General features: G+C 41.6%; 2 protein-coding genes across 5 annotated transcripts in view; one reads left to right on the forward strand and one right to left on the reverse strand.

The window, feature by feature from the left end:
- The window catches only part of LOC103915550 (cytochrome P450 2H1-like), an 8,945-nt gene extending 4,921 nt beyond the window's left edge, over positions 1 to 4,024 (forward strand). Inside the window, exons 5-9 of one of the 4 annotated variants that reach the window (XM_009322388.1) lie at positions 259 to 435; positions 872 to 1,013; positions 1,286 to 1,473; positions 3,121 to 3,262; positions 3,751 to 4,024. In XM_009322388.1, coding sequence (XP_009320663.1) covers positions 259 to 435; positions 872 to 1,013; positions 1,286 to 1,473; positions 3,121 to 3,262; positions 3,751 to 3,932 — 831 coding nt within the window. In that variant the 3' untranslated portion in view covers positions 3,933 to 4,024. Of the gene's footprint in view, positions 1 to 258; positions 436 to 871; positions 1,014 to 1,285; positions 1,474 to 2,042; positions 2,185 to 2,456; positions 2,645 to 3,120; positions 3,263 to 3,750 lie in introns of all 4 variants that reach the window. The other 3 variants (XM_009322386.1, XM_009322387.1, XM_009322389.1) reach the window with 3 other exon arrangements.
- Positions 4,025 to 12,595: 8,571 nt separating this feature from the next.
- BLOC1S2 (biogenesis of lysosomal organelles complex-1, subunit 2) lies at positions 12,596 to 15,488 on the reverse strand. The gene is made up of 4 exons (XM_009322391.1): positions 15,377 to 15,488; positions 14,392 to 14,511; positions 13,790 to 13,894; positions 12,596 to 13,249 (listed from the first exon to the last, which is right to left on the reverse strand). Exons 1-4 carry the CDS (start codon positions 15,417 to 15,419, stop codon positions 13,218 to 13,220), a joined length of 300 nt encoding a protein of 99 aa, XP_009320666.1. The 5' UTR covers positions 15,420 to 15,488; the 3' UTR covers positions 12,596 to 13,217.
- Positions 15,489 to 16,074: the final 586 nt, after the last annotated feature.

Genomic DNA, 16,074 nt, shown 5'->3' on the forward strand with positions numbered 1-16,074 from the left:
TTCCTGCTGCTTTTTCTTACCTTATGGAATTGCCATTGTATGTCCAAAGAAGGATATCATTGCAAAAGTCACTCAGATGAAGTCTATCCCTGAATATAGTGAAACCATAAAGTAAAAGGCATTAAAATCCAGTTGAATAATAAAGACCTACTGTTCCAAAACAGTTTAACTGCCCCACATTCATAGTTACAGTTAGGGGAACATTTTATTGTATCCACATTAATTAGAATGTGCTCTTCTATCATTTTATTTTTACAGCTATACAATTTCTTCCCAGCTGTCATGGATTTTTTACCTGGGCCTCATAAAAAAATGATAAAAAATACTGAAAAAGTTGATCAATTTACTTTAGAAATCATAGCGGAACACCAGAAAACCCTGGATCCCACTTGTCCTCGAGATTTTATTGATGCTTTTCTTAACAAAATGGAACAGGTAATGTAAGAGCAAGAGATTTATTGGATTATAAGAAAACCACTGCTTGAATCCCAGCTTATTTTCAGTTGTGGCAGGGCACTGGGCTTTTGCAAATACAGAGGGGAACGTGCTTTTCTTGGCAAATCAACTTCATTCTATCCCGTCCATTTTCTTATCAAGGATTTTTAAGCACAGAATTAACAGCACTAGCCAAAGTTAGGAAAGCTGAAGACCAACCTGGTTGATGTAATTCAATACTGCTCCCATATTAAAAAAGGTTCATAAGATTATTTAGTAAAAGTACCATAAATGCTGGTGTTCTGGAGAGTGAGTGTCTTATTTTTGAAAGGATATTAGATGTGTTTAAAAACATACATTATGGGTACAGGACTTTCCTTTTTAAACAAACTGCCTAGCTCTGTCATTCAAAACATTCTGCCAAATCTTTCTCCAGGAGAAAGGGAATGGTCACTCAGAATTCACCGTTGAGACCTTGAGCAGAACCACGCTCGACTTGTTCTTTGCAGGAACAGGGACCACCAGCACCACACTGAGACATGGAATTCTGATTCTCCAGAAATACCCAGAGATAGTAGGTAATAGAAAAGGAAATAAATAATTGAGAACTTTTTAATAGGTCATGGGATCAATTTGGACAATTCCTGTCACTACCACATGTGGCAATGGTCCCCCAACTAAGGAAACATGTATTTGCCCTGTGGAAATGTGTATTAGTCTTAGTTCTATTCACAGAAAAGAGATATTATTCCTGGTGCGCTAAAAGCAAGTTTTGCTGTAAATATGGGGAGAGGTTTAAGCAAACAGATGGGGGACTTGTTCATTCAACACTTAACTTGTTTCCTAACAGAGAAAATTCAAAAGGAGATTGACTGTGTGATTGGCCAAGACCGAAGCCCCTGCATGGCAGATCGGAGCCAGATGCCCTACACAGATGCTGTGGTCCATGAAATCCAGAGATTCATTGACTTCATTCCACTTAATGTCCCACATACTGTGATCAAAGACACCAAGTTGAGAGACTATTTTATCCCCAAGGTCTGTTCCACTGTGTCTGAGAAAGGTCATAATCTCTTGAAAACAATGATGTGTTCTAGTCATTGTATTTTATTTTATTTTCAAAAACACTGAAATGTGATACAGAATTGGAATAATTTTGTTTGGAAGGGGATTCTGGAAGTTATTGAGTCCAACCCCTTACATTTGAAGACAAAAAGACTTTTCATCCTCTATGTGAAGAGGGAGATAGAGCTTTCTATTTTTTTTGTGTAAACGTAAGCAAAGTTCTAATTTATTTGGAAGAAATATTAAATACTCTAATCAGAATCACCATTAAAATTCATTAAAAAAAATCTTTGACTAGCCAAAGCTAGGAAAGCTGAAGACCAACCTGGTTGATGTAATTCAATACTGCTCCCATATTAAAAAAGGTTCATAAGATTATTTAGTAAAAGTACCATAAATGCTGGTGTTCTGGAGAGTGAGTGTCTTATTTTTGAAAGGATATTAGATGTGTTTAAAAACATACATTATGGGTACAGGACTTTCCTTTTTAAACAAACTGCCTAGCTCTGTAATTCAAAACATTCTGCCAAATCTTTCTCCAGGAGAAAGGGAATGGTCACTCAGAATTCACCGTTGAGACCTTGAGCAGAACCACGCTCGACTTGTTCTTTGCAGGAACAGGGACCACCAGCACCACACTGAGACATGGAATTCTGATTCTCCAGAAATACCCAGAGATAGCAGGTAATAGAAAAGGAAATAAATAATTGAGAACTTTTTAATAGGTCATGGGATCAATTTGGACAATTCCTGTCACTACCACATGTGGCAATGGTCCCCCAACTAAGGAAACATGTATTTGCCCTGTGGAAATGTGTATTAGTCTTAGTTCTATTCACAGAAAAGAGATATTATTCCTGGTGCGCTAAAAGCAAGTTTTGCTGTAAATATGGGGAGAGGTTTAAGCAAACAGATGGGGGACTTGTTCATTCAACACTTAACTTGTTTCCTAACAGAGAAAATTCAAAAGGAGATTGACTGTGTGATTGGCCAAGACCGAAGCCCCTGCATGGCAGATCGGAGCCAGATGCCCTACACAGATGCTGTGGTCCATGAAATCCAGAGATTCATTGACTTCATTCCACTTAATGTCCCACATACTGTGATCAAAGACACCAAGTTGAGAGACTATTTTATCCCCAAGGTCTGTTCCACTGTGTCTGAGAAAGGTCATAATCTCTTGAAAACAATGATGTGTTCTAGTCATTGTATTTTATTTTATTTTATTTTCAAAAACACTGAAATGTGATACAGAATTGGAATAATTTTGTTTGGAAGGGGATTCTGGAAGTTATTGAGTCCAACCCCTTACATTTGAAGACAAAAAGACTTTTCATCCTCTATGTGAAGAGGGAGATAGAGCTTTCTATTTTTTTTGTGTAAACGTAAGCAAAGTTCTAATTTATTTGGAAGAAATATTAAATACTCTAATCAGAATCACCATTAAAATTCATTAAAAAAAATCTTTGCCATACCAATGGCACACATTTTTATTCATTAAATGCTCATATTAAACTGGTTAAATTATGACTACCCTTCTATTCAGCTCTGGGAACTTCTCAATGCTACTTTGCTTTAGCATGTCTCCATTTTAACTTTCTTCTCTCTTTGTTAATTCAGGACACTATGATATTCCCTACGCTGACTTCCGTCCTGCATGATAGCAAGGAATTCCCAAATCCAGAAAAATTTGACCCAGGACATTTCCTGAATGCGAATGGTTCCTTTAAAAAGAGTGACTACTTCATGCCATTTTCTGCAGGTAAGACCTCTTTCTATTTCAGATCCTAGACTATCCTCTCCCAGAACCTCTTTGAAGATTTTGGCTCCATCACCATGGTCTGTACAGTGAAGTCTGGTGATCTGCCAGAGTCACTTCTGGGTAGCTCTAACCCCTGTACTAGAGTTTCAGTTGACTTCCTTTTTTAGCAATCACAAAAGCTGCTCCAATGCATTCGACAAGAAGAGATGTATGAAGTGGGACTCAGCCATGCAACTTCTCTCTCTCCAAACTTAGCATCAAACAGCAACAGAACATGAGAAACTGAAGCCTTCAAACTGCCTTTGCCCACTGAGCACTCTCATTGTTCTAGACACTTAGCCTCTAGTTTAATTCATTTGCTTCCCCAAAACGCTGCAGTGCTGTCTGTCCATTCTGAGATGTCTGAACTTTCCCGGAACAGTGGTTAAAATAAGTTACCAGCAAAATACTCAACTGTCACCTCACTTTTTATTATTTTTTGCTTGCAGGAAAACGCATCTGTGCAGGAGAAGGTCTGGCCCGGATGGAGCTATTCATATTTTTAACAGCCATCCTGCAGAACTTTACTTTGAAACCTGTTGTGGATCACAAGGACATTGACATTTCCCCATTAGTCAGCACTCTGGCAAACATTCCCCGACCTTATGAGGTCTCTTTTCTTCCACGTTAGCCAAGTGAAGACAGTTGCCAGTTCCCAAACTCATGAAAGCTCTGGTTGAATGACAGTAATTTCCTGATCATTTGCTAGACACTTTATGGAGAGAAACATGCTCAGAAAAGAAAAGTGTATGGTGCTTTTATAATCACCACAGCCAGCTCTAAACAAGAGACAGAGTAGGCAATTGCATAGGGAAGGAGACAGCTCCCTGTGCAAAATTATACAGGCTCTCCTCCGCACCTACCTCCCCTAGCTCGGGACGTCAGGAGCCAGATAGGAACCTGACATGTCAGGGTGTGTGGACTAGTGCTCTGAGAGCCCTCCTGCTGCTGTCCCTATGGCTTGATCCTCTCAGCACAGCAGGAACAGACACTTGTACTCCAGGGTTTCCACAGACTCTGCTTGAGGTACCTCTCTCCTCTGTATTTTCAGTTTGTTTGTGACCTATTCGTAAAGGTAAGCATAAAACAATGGGTTTTTTTCTATTAGAAGATGATCATCTACTGTATTCTTGCCCCAACACATATTGTCTCCTGTGGTGGGGATGGAGTTTACTAATAACTGGGCAGATGGGTCCTCTCCTGTGTGATTATAATGAAGGTTTGTGAAATTACAATTTATATTGCAAAATAAAGGAGTAGTACACTGAATTGTTGTTTTTCTGAGATCCCAGAAAAACATCTTTTAGTGAAAAACCTGCCTCCACAAAGCTTATACTCCCAAATGTCTTCCAAGTCTTGCACATATCTGACTGTTTCATTTCACTCGCTTATATGAAATATATTATAGCTTGAAGACTGAGCTGGCCAATGACCTATAAAACTTCCATTCTCAGTAACAATGTGGGAGAAGGCTGGACTGACCCTACGAGACCTACCAGAACCCCAACTGTGGTTACAGAGCTGTCCATTGTGGCAAAAGAGGGCAAATTAAGTAATACTGGCATCCCCCCAGTGCCATTTACTAGATGAATGGCAGCTTGCATCTTCCCATTATTTAATGAAGCGCATAAAGATCACTACAGCAATGTTACAATTAGGAAAAAAAAAAATAAAAAGAGTTTACATGAGTTACCAAGCATACATGTACAGATGTAGGACTGGTGTTTCCTAACTTGATCACATTGCCTGCAATGTATAATTTATAGTGATTACAGTGAAGACAGAGAGCTGAATCTGCACTATGTGGAAAAAGACAGCAACTGTAATATTACCACAACGGTATTAACTGTTTATGTGAAACAGGCACAACTTCTTTCCTTTCAAAGTATTAATAAGCTACACATACCATGAGTTGGTAGCATGGCATTGCAAAGGCAAAAGTCACAAATGTCACGGAATCACAGAAATATGAATAAAAGAAAGAGATATGAAAATATCATCTAGTTTATCGCCATACACCAAAGAGGATCAACTATTACAAGTCTTCTCACCAGGTAAAAAGAAGAAAGCATTCCATACTTCCTCTTCAGCTGTGCCATGACTAAAATAGGCAAAACAAATGGCCCGGGGGCAGCTTCCCTGTTCCAGACATCTTCCTCCATGCTGAAAAGACAAGGAGGCAGCCAATGCAAACCAGCAAGAAAACAGCTTTAGCTCCCAGAGATTCCACCATAACACGCAGTGGGGCTTTGAGATTAGAGGAGGGCTAAAGCTGTGACCTGGAAGCCTCAGTTTGCGTCACCTGTGGTACAAAAAGCAGTGCAATGGTAACCAAAAACTGCTCACAATTCATCTGGGTTAACCTGCTTTAGCACCAAGTAGTATTACCACCTTCTGGGAGACTAAGGATCAGATTTTAAAAAATTCAAATGCTTAATGAATAGGATTGTCCTGGTTTCAGCAGGGATAGAGTTAATTTCCTTCCTAGTAGCTGGTACAGTGCTGTGTTTTGGATTTAGGATGGGAACAAAATTGATAAGGCACCGATGTTTTAGTTGTTGCTAGGTAGTGCTTACACTGGCCAAGGACTTTCTCGTTTTTCATGCTCTACCGACTGAGAAGGCTGCAGGTGCACAGGAAGCTGGGAGGGGGCACAGCCAAACTGGCCAAAGGGACATTCCATACCATGTGACGTCGTGCTCAGTACATAAACTGGGGGAAGCTGGCCGGGGGGGCCGCTGCTCGGGGACTGGCTGGGCATCGGTCAGCGGGTGGTGAGCAATTGTACTGTGCATCACTTGCTTTGTGTATTATTACTATTATCATATTATTATCATTATCATTTTATTTCAATTATTAAACTGTTTTTATCTCAACCCACAAGTTTTTCTCACGTGCTTTTCCAATTCTCTCCCCCATCCCATCAGGAGGGGGGGGAGTGAGCGAGCAGCTGCGTGGTGCTTAGTTGCCAACTGAGGTTAAACCACGACAAGGATTTAGCTCATCAACCTTTGTTGACCACTAAACTGCAAATCATCAGTTTAAAAAATTAACCATCATTGAAAAGCTCTACATCTCCCACGAAGCCATACTGTTCGCTCTCTCCCTGCCTGCTAGCACTCAGTGTTGCCTAGACTTTTTCTTCTGCTGGGACTGTACAGACAGTGCATTGCTTCCTCGTGTGCAGGACTAGGCAGGGCTATATGAATTTTCTGTGGCAAACCTGACACAATGTCCTGTCACTTGGCCACATGAAGAAGTGGCTTTCAAACTCGATTAATCCATTCTGTGCACTGTTACCATTAGTTCCCAAATACCTCTCGCAGAACATAAGCACCTCTGTGAGCTCAAGTTTCTAAGATGTTTCTAAGAAGCTGGGCAGCAGCTACAGAAGCAAAAGTCAGCTGGGCAAGCACTAACAAAGAAAAGAACTGGCAAGTTCTCAAACCCACGAAGGGTGTCCCGAGTGAGGAACTCAGTGAAGCAATCCATGAAGCGAACAAATGTACGTTGCAAACAGTTCATACTATTTTATTGCATGGATTTCCTATATTGTGTCTGTATTGCATTGCTCTCTTTAATTACTCCCTATGCAGTGCCTTTAAGTAAAATTCTTTAACTTGCTATCATGTCAGAGAGATGCTGGGTTTCTTTATGGCAGCTTGCCTGAACTTCCTTTGTTCCTAGTTCAACTCTTTGGAGAGAGAGGGAGGGCAATGGCCCCCAGTGAAAAGTAGTCCTGGCTATCTTAGGATATACTTGGCCCACTGGGATGACATACCCAGTTAGTAGGGTGGAAAGCTGTGTGAGGATGCCACCACAGCCATCTGCTCTCCGGGTCATAACCCAGACCTTACAAGATGCAACAGCTATCGTCTACAACAGCAAGAGACTAGGACCATTTAATGCCAGTGAGCCAAAGGTCTCTCCAGATTCTGCCAGGCTTTGCTCCTATACTAAATGAAACATCAGCCCTTCCCACTTCTGACTTCTCAGTTAAATCCTCCCCAAAGAACACCTCTACCTAGGGAGCAACTCGCAGAAAAGTACCTGTTCCCCCGGAGAGCTTTTGGGAGAGTGGCGTAAGTCCTTTTCCACTGAACTCTACGCCTTTGTCAATCAATCAGAGCTTATTTCACAACATACGGTCCATACAACACCACTGCATGTATGGAGCCCAAACATATTGTGAACATAGGACCATACTTCTTACTGAGCTGAAACAATTTACTGAAAAAGAACACAGCTTTTAAGTTACATCCACTTGCCTTCAGGCAAGTTATTCTTCAGCTGCAGCATGTTTCCTATGAGGGGCAAAGGAAATGGCCCAGGAGGCAGCTTCCCTGTTTCAGACATCTTCCTCCACGCTGAACAGACAAGGAGGCAGACAATGCAAACCAGCAAGAAAACGATTGTGGCTCCCAGGGGTTCCATTGCAATGTGGAACAGGGATGTGGGATCAGGAGGGGCTGAAGCTGCATCCTGGAAGGCTCACTTTATGAAGCCAACAGTAAAAAACAACAGTGCAAAAGTAACCAATAGCTGCTCTCGCTCCCTCTGGATTAAACATACTGGTTAGAAAAAATCACTCGCTGCCAACAAACTTGGATGAACTGCTTAATTTTTAAGTCTTTGTGACCTTTTTTAAGATCAACCTTGTTCTACTATAATATCAGAAAGCAGGGACAAACATTAATCATTAACAAACCTTGCATTAACAAACCCTGTCACACTTTCATAGTATGCTTGTCTTCTGCCTATTACTGTTGCTTATATGTTAGTCCTCTGATGGGATGCTGCAAATACAACAATGTCTTTATCTTCAGGCCATCATATACACTTGTGATTATCATCCCATTGGATATCTTTTAACATTTCTATTGAACACAGAGTTCCAGGTTAAAAAGTATACTCCATTCTAGAAGAGCTGTTTTTCAGCTGTTGGACATGTTGCAGTTTCCACTAATGATTTAAGAGCCCATTCTGAAGACTGTGGACATCTCCACAAAGTACTGCTCTGAAAGTTGGATGACTTCAGAATTACCTGTTAGAGCAGCTGGGCAGAACTGTCTTGAGGTGCCGGGGAAAAAATCTTCCTCTGGAACCGAACTCTTCTATTTCTGCTTGAAGAGCTGCATTTGCTAGGCTGATTTTCACCCCCTGGTTTGCAGTTGCAGTCCAAGTCCTCAAGAACTGCTTCAGCTCCAAAGCAGTTGCACAGACCGCTTTGATGTACTTTGCCCCTTGACTCTCATCTGTCAGCCCTCCCTTTCCTCTGTTCTCTTCCCTGTTCTTCCCTTCAAGCACCCGCTACTTTCTTACTATCTTTTCCACCAGGAAATGCTGCAGAAGAGAAGAGATTTAGTCTCCCCCTGTACCTCTGTACCTCCTCTGGAACTTCTCACAGACTCTCCAGGTGAAATGTTTGAGCAGCAACCAAGTTGTGCCTCTGCTTTTGGACTATACATTTCCCCAGTACAATGCTGTTCATGCACACCTAGCTATGTCTCTTCTGTGGTGCTAGTCTCCAAGGACCTGCCATCTTTGCCATGATTTGGATTCTACCAGTCACACAGAGGGCCCTCAGGCAGAGAGGGGAATAGTTACTCAGAGACAGAACTGGGAACACAGCTGTCAGCTCTTGGCCTGATCGGGATGCCGCTGTCACACAATCCTCCAGCCAGCCACGTAGTCAGTCTCTAAAATTTTCTCCCAGTAAAAAGTCACTTGTGGGACAAGCTCCTCTTCCCATTTCTGCTTCCTGGAGGTGGGATACTCAAGAGTTTGTGAAGGAATTTGCTATTTCTTAGCTCTCTTACCTGAAAACACTAAGTGCTTGCTGGCAATGCATGGCTAGACGGATTTCCATCTTCAGAGTTCCTGGAGGTTTTCATCTTTGTAGTTTTAAAATAGCATTGTATTTTCCATACGTAGAAAAGCAACTTTTTCAACAGGAACAAGATTTGGTCCTTACTTTGCCTTTACTGCTTTATCTTGTGGAAGTTTTTTTCTGCTGACACATCGCCCTCTTGTGGCCCTCCTGCAGTCCTGTCAAGGAAAGACCATGAGCAGAGAAACGCCATATTATTTTTCTTTGAAATTTTGTATGCCCCGATCACACAGATTCCTAGACCTTCCAACAGCATGCTGGGTTGCATGTGGTGAGTGGATCTCTTCATCAAAGCAACTATCAAATGCACCTGTGATTAAAACAAGACATGATAAGCCAGCGGTTCTACAAAAACAGATCCAAATAGGGGTGTCAATGGAGTATATTTAAACCTTCTTGAGCCTGCTCTTTGCCTTGCTATAAACATACAAACCAGGCACCGAGCCTCTGACTATGAAGAGGTGGGATGGGGCAGGCCAGGAAGCTCCAGGCAGACTGAGCATTCTCCAGGTGAGGTAAGTACAGAGGGAATGAGATACAATGGTTTTACTTCCATGTGACCCTATTTACCTATCCACTGTCACTCAGTCCCCTTGATCTCCTTGGCCTCGAGGGGTGAGGAGCAATACCTGTAAACAGCAGCTGCATGGATGCTGTTTTAGAGGGCACCACTTCAATTTTGGTCATGACACTGACAGCATCCTCTGCTTTCAGACGTCTTCGGAGACCTGAGAAGTGATTAGGGCTTACAGCTATTATGCGTGTACTCCAGAGCGGTGTTTTGTACAGTCACAATCTGCTTAATCACAAATTTCCAGTTCTCTGCTGAGCAGAGGACAAACTCTAGCCCCTGAGAATGTGTTCTTGCTTAGTTAGGACTAGCCTATCCTTGAGTGCAACCCTTTCTGCCCAAACACTCCAACAATCCTTACATCTAACTACCATGTTAGGAGAACTTCCTACTGGGCTGTTGTCATGTCCACAGCTGCCTTTGGCAACACAGCACACTCCAGGCACATGTTATGGAAGGAAAGTCTTGTTGCTGCAGGGTGAGCTTGGTACATTAAACCATGCTTAGGAAGGGTGAGGCACATAACTGCCTCCTCTTTTCTATTAAGAAAGACTAGCAGCCCTGAAACATCTTCACTATTAGTGCCTCCCCATGGTCTCAAGACGAAAAGACGCCCTACTGGGTCCAAGGCAGCTGGAAGTGCTACAGGATGTAAACACAAAACAGAGAGGAGAGCCGTGCTGTTCTTGGCCACTTCAGGAACTTACATAGCAAGGCTGCTGTTATGATCCCAGTGACAGTGAATCCTTCTTACTATGGGACTATGAGTTGTGGCATCCCAAGTGGAATGTGGACAGTATGTGTTAAGGAAAAGGGAAGGTGACTGGGACTCATCTTAAGACAGAGCAGGGCTGCCATACATCCAGTTCCGTATCCGGCTTAGATCTGTGGAGTCTGTCTCCCATTGAGGGTCTGAGCATATGGTCCACATCCAATAAGGGAGTGGACTTGCCAATACATTGGCAGTGTGCTGCCATTAGAGAATGGAGCGTGTCCGGGCCGTGTTCCGTTCTATGTTCAATACTTGATTTGCAGGCTATCTGCCATAAGCAGAACTTATTTGGCTTGCTGCCATGCGATAGGACAAGTCACTGGCACTTAAGGCTTGATATTATTCTTATCACATGGAGATGATCACAATTCTCTACACAGCAGGTGGCCAGCTCTCCATTGTAACTCCTTAGGATACAACTCTGTCACCCCTTCATCTTGGCCCCTGCACCTAGCCAGAGTGCAGGGCCAGCTGCATCCCTGCAGTGGAGAACAATCCCTTTGTGTGCCAGCATCCGCTCTGTGCCTCTAGCACCATCTTCCCAGAAAGAGCTGGGAATCAAAGAGATCACTAGGCTGGAAGATTGGTGGTGGTGTTTCAACCCTAGAACCTGCCCTTGTAAGCATTTCAGTGGCTGGTCAGCTCTAGATGATGTCCACCTATCCAGAACCATTTCCAACCTGATATAAATCAGCAACTTTTCTGTTCTTGGAGACGGGTAGGGGCCAGGAAGGGGACTTACAGGAGATCAGGGACTAAGCTCCCAGCCACATGCAGGTGCTGTATGCTGTAATGAAAATCCTCATTCTTCCAGGGAACAAAGGAGCTCCGAGCAGCACCCTCAAGCTTTTACATCAGCAGCCAAACATCTGTGATTCTCCTTCACAACGGCAAAGCCAAAGGATGGTACTATCAAAACCACTGGTGAGTCTGTCTGAATCACGTCTAGCTCTTGTATAATCCACAGATGCATGAAACACCGGAGAAACAGGACTTTTAGATTGTCTACCACCTTGTGGTACCACTTCCCAGCATCAGAGATCACCAAGCAGGCCACTGTTCAGGCTGTCATTCAAATGCCAGTCTCTAGGCACGAAGACTTTAGGTCTGTCTGGCTAGATCCTCTTGTCCAGCAGAACTGCGAACACGCCATGAATCCTGAGAAGATGACGATCTGTCAGATTTTAAAACAGTCTGCTGTTCTACGTGGTATAACTTCCTCCAACACAGAAATAACAACTCATCTGTTGGTACCTCTGTGGCCTTGATAACAATACTAAAATGTCTAATTTGCTTTCACAGGTAGAAAAGTCATCAGTGAGCTAACTATGGATAAAAGCAATACAGATGCAAATGGCTGGATACCTCCGGGAGACTTAAACCCCGTTCTTTAAAGATGCTCATTCCAAAAAGGCCTTTCTTCCAAGCGAACTCAACACTTTCTCAAATCCTACATCAAGGCCATACAGAATAGTATTTTCTATTTTAAATTCAGGATTTTTAAAGTGATGGTGAAGGCTTTCAAAGGTCATCTGCTTCACTGCTTTTAAATAGCACTAGGGAAAAGCATCCATCTTGACTATTTACAGTGGCTGTACGCTGACTAACAGCATTATGATCTTTACCACACTGGCACCTGACTAGACATTCTTCTAAACAGCCTGTAGGAAGTTTGAACTACTTCTTTCCTACATCAGCACTTGTACTATCCTCAACTGCAACTCACTCAAAAGCCAGCTTGAGCTAGTCAGGGTCAATAGGTACGGAAAAGAGAAACTTGGAGTAGGAATACCTGTTCAGTAAGAAGGGCTCTGCTAAATTAGCAATTTGGAACACTGTTAATCTGGTAGAGAAGAAGCTTTTTGTGCTGGGCACGCCTCTTCAAAAACTACTAGGATCAAAATTCATTGGTAAAGTAGAGAAAGATCTACTAAGTTCACTGAGCATGTGATAAAGCAATACTTCTTGCAATTTCACCTGAGGCCCAGACAGTCAAAGAATGTAACTGCAGGAATACTTGACGCAGAGTTTAAAACATGTTCTCTTCTGTGATCTCCAGCAGCTGGAAGGAGTTTGTCTTTATTAACAGACCCTTGGAAAAAACAAAAAGACAACTTACATAATCTTTCCAACAGGAATTTGAGATTCCAGAGAGACAAATGCAGCAAGCTGTTTTATTGTAAATTTATAATAATTAGTCTCTCTATTTCAAACAGATAAAGGTGGATACCAAAATGAAGTGTTTTCAATACCATGCTCGTAACTCCAAAGGCCCGGGTATCTTCTCAACGCAGAGCTCAATGAAGGAAAAAATGAAGTTTAGGTCCTGCTGCTACTAAGGGAAAATGTCTTTATAGGTTATGGTGGGCTTTTCCTAGATAAGAGTATTTCATGTGGGACATAGGACTAACACACAGATAGCCAGTATCAACATATGAGTTAGGGACAGGCTTCTACTTTTCACTGCAGAACGACTGAGGCAACAGAACCTCTTGAGAAGGCTGAATAGTATTTTCCTCTTAAGCCTGAATACAGCCTACTGTATTCAATAGATAGAAAAAGTTACCAGTCTTGACGTTAGCTGTAACCAAATCCTTGTCAACATACAGAATTGCTGTTGTGCACCTTAAACAGAAATCAGTCTGACTCATAGCCCAACTCCAACTTAAAGACTCTTGTAATTTCATCGTTTCTCCAGTTTTTTGTACTTGGCTTCTGCAGAAGGAAAAATAACAGTATTTTAGGACTGGATAGGTAAAAGCTTTGAATCCTGTAAGCTGCTATACATCTTAAAACTCAAGTTAATTTACAGTCTCACTCAGGGTCATTTTTTACTAAAGCATTTAGGCAAATATAACTGTATAATACAATTCTTAAGGACCAGGTGCTTAAGCCAGACAACTAATATTAATTTAAGCCAAGGGGACTTGAGTGCCTGGTAGAACTTTATGAATCCTTCTATTTGCAGGATTAAACATCCGTCTTTAAAATTTGGGTCAGTGCATATTGTAAAAGAGAAATCAAGACTCACTAATAAGCCATAGTTCAATAATACCTGTACTAGTCCACCTCCATATAACTTGATATATTAATCTTTTCCCAACGCTTCCCACTTCACATACAATGTTAGTTGCTCAAAAGCAGCACAGGCAACTCTGCAGCTCAGACTTGTTAAATAGAGGAGGAGTTTGTCCTTTTAAATCCCCTTGCAAGGGACTATGCTGCTAGGTAGTAACAGTAGAGGACAATAGTTACCAAGTTTTTTGGAATACGCATCCAATTTATAAGCTGCCTGCTCCAGAGCTGCAACCTGTTCCTCAATTAGGTTGATTTGTTCCAGATATGGTTGAAGAGCAGCATCTTAAAAAAGCAGAAAAATTGTATCTGTCAGTTCTCAGTAAGTCACTTCCAAGAAAAAGTTCACACTTGAAACACAAGAATTTCTCATTACATTCTTCAGATAGAAGAATTTAAAAGCTCCTTCCTTACCCTGCCCCAAAATCAAGTGGTGATACTGATAGCCATGTTCGAGGAAAGTACAAAATGTTTAAGAGTACTGGCTAGACTCAACACAAGTAATGATACAATGTGAATCAAAAGAAGTGTTATTTCGTATCAGATCCAAAATTTGGAGTAAACCAGGACATAAATTCAGATGTCTTTTCTCTCATGCTAGTCTACATAGTCTATAGCTGTAAAGAAATATAGAAGATTGGCATTGTATAGCAGCATGTCTATTTCAGTCAGTTTTCCTTCCTTCAGCACCTAATGGAGTGTGAACTATCTGACACTCAGATGCTTCATTTCCCAAACAAGTGTACTGTTCGTTATACCCCTACCTTATTTGGTTTACTTACATTTTTGATTTAAATCCTTCAGATTTCTACTGATGTTTATAGCAATATCTTTCATTTCTAGATACTTCAGGCTAGTCAGCTTATTCATGTTTTCCAAGAGTTTGTAGTCTTCACTGGTGGCTTAAAAAGAACAGAGTTTTTTTTAATTAAAAGTTGATGTGGTTTGAATTAGGTGCAGACTCTTCAAGAGGACAAGAGATTTCAAACCAACAGCCAAATGTAACAAAGAATAGTTTAGATGGTAATACAAGTATTAGTATAATGTTCTACAAAAAGAGAGATGACATTTTGTGAATTGTAAAACTCAACTGGACTGATGAATACTTATTCACTTGCCTTTTTTTTTTTGAGAGAAAAATTGACTAATTCCTCACATTTCTACTCTTAGTCTGTCAGTTAAACACTTACGTTTACAAAAATGATAGCACAAATCCAGACTGGTAATCTGTACCGTATACCCTTCAAGTCCACACAAATCAGTAGTGCTGTGGAGTCTTTTCAAAACTAGAGCCTACAGAATCCACTAACTTGTTGAGCAGTTTACTTTGCTCCAGTTAATGTTGCACAGCACTTTATTCTAAAGCATGAATGTTGGAAAACGTGTATGATCCTTGCTCTCACTCAGAAACAAAATAGCTGCACATGTTCCACTCTCAGTTGTGCTTCTTTTCTAGTCCTTCTTAACCTAGACCCCTTTTGTTTGTTTGTTTTTCCATGTACAAGCTTCTGCAAGACTAAAAAGAATTTTTTTTTACATTGCTGATATCACACTGAATTATTTTGAAAAATGTGCTATTCTGGGACTTCATTAATATGACCAATCTCAGTGTTGTTAGTAGTCTAGCAACACGCCAGACTTGAACTGCCAGTCTTGCTAGATATGACCTAAATAGGTACAGTTTAGACAAACTATACAACAGATTTTTTTAAAAGAAAATGAAAAGAAACAAAAACTCACTTGCAGGTCAGTATTGCGGTGCCTTACCTGTCAGTTCACCTGTTAAATAAGTGGCCATTTTGTTGAACATGTCTTTACAGAGTTCATTGATGTCTGCCTCTGCTGGTTCCTTAGCTTCCTCCGCTGTTTCAACAGCAGGATCCTCTAATCAGGGTACAGACATTACAGGGTTAGGGGAAAGTTAGCAGGTACGCAAACACACCGTAAAGATTAAATGGTCCCATTTTTTTCCCCTTCAAATTGACTACACCTACTTTCCATGTAAGTTGTCTACTTTACACTAAGGGGAAACAAACCTAGGCAGTTCCCTTGAAGCAGCACCAAGATTATTTCAAAATAATACTTCAGGGAGCATTTAAGGGACAGGCACCTGGCCTGACCACACTTGCAAATATCAGCCCCCTCCTGCGCTTAGACGACAGGAAAGGAATTTGGGGAGAGCTTTTGAGTGATTTTGTGCACAACACTACTGATGTTTATTTCTAGTTGCCGATTCAGAACGGAAGAACAGCCCCCCCAGTCCGTTTCACGAGGGGCTACAACAGATCCCCACCCGTGGAAAGCAATAATCACCGCTTTTCTTCTCCAAACCCATTTCTACCACAACCTGCCCTCGTTCTGCTCTTCGCAGGAGCAGTTCGGCACCTCCTCCTCAACCCGAAAGGTTGCTCTTTCGTTTGTCGGCAGCTTTTGCCGGCTTGAACACAAAGGCTGCCCTGAGGCCC

Source organism: Pygoscelis adeliae, unplaced genomic scaffold (genome assembly GCF_000699105.1).
Source record: "Pygoscelis adeliae isolate BGI_AS28 unplaced genomic scaffold, ASM69910v1 Scaffold244, whole genome shotgun sequence".
Taxonomy (NCBI): Eukaryota; Metazoa; Chordata; class Aves; order Sphenisciformes; family Spheniscidae; genus Pygoscelis; species Pygoscelis adeliae.

What these genes read in the sequence shown, in the direction of transcription:
- BLOC1S2 (XM_009322391.1), bottom strand. Translation starts at nt 15,419, where the DNA reads ATGTTCAACAAAATGGCCACTTATTTAACAGGTGAACTGACAG. An exon ending in TTTAACAGGTGAACTGACAG is followed by an intron (nt 14,512 to 15,376) that starts GTAAGGCACCGC and finishes GTTCTTTTTAAG; the next exon opens with CCACCAGTGAAGACTACAAA. An exon ending in TGCGTATTCCAAAAAACTTG is followed by an intron (nt 13,250 to 13,789) that starts GTAACTATTGTC and finishes TTCCTTCTGCAG; the next exon opens with AAGCCAAGTACAAAAAACTG.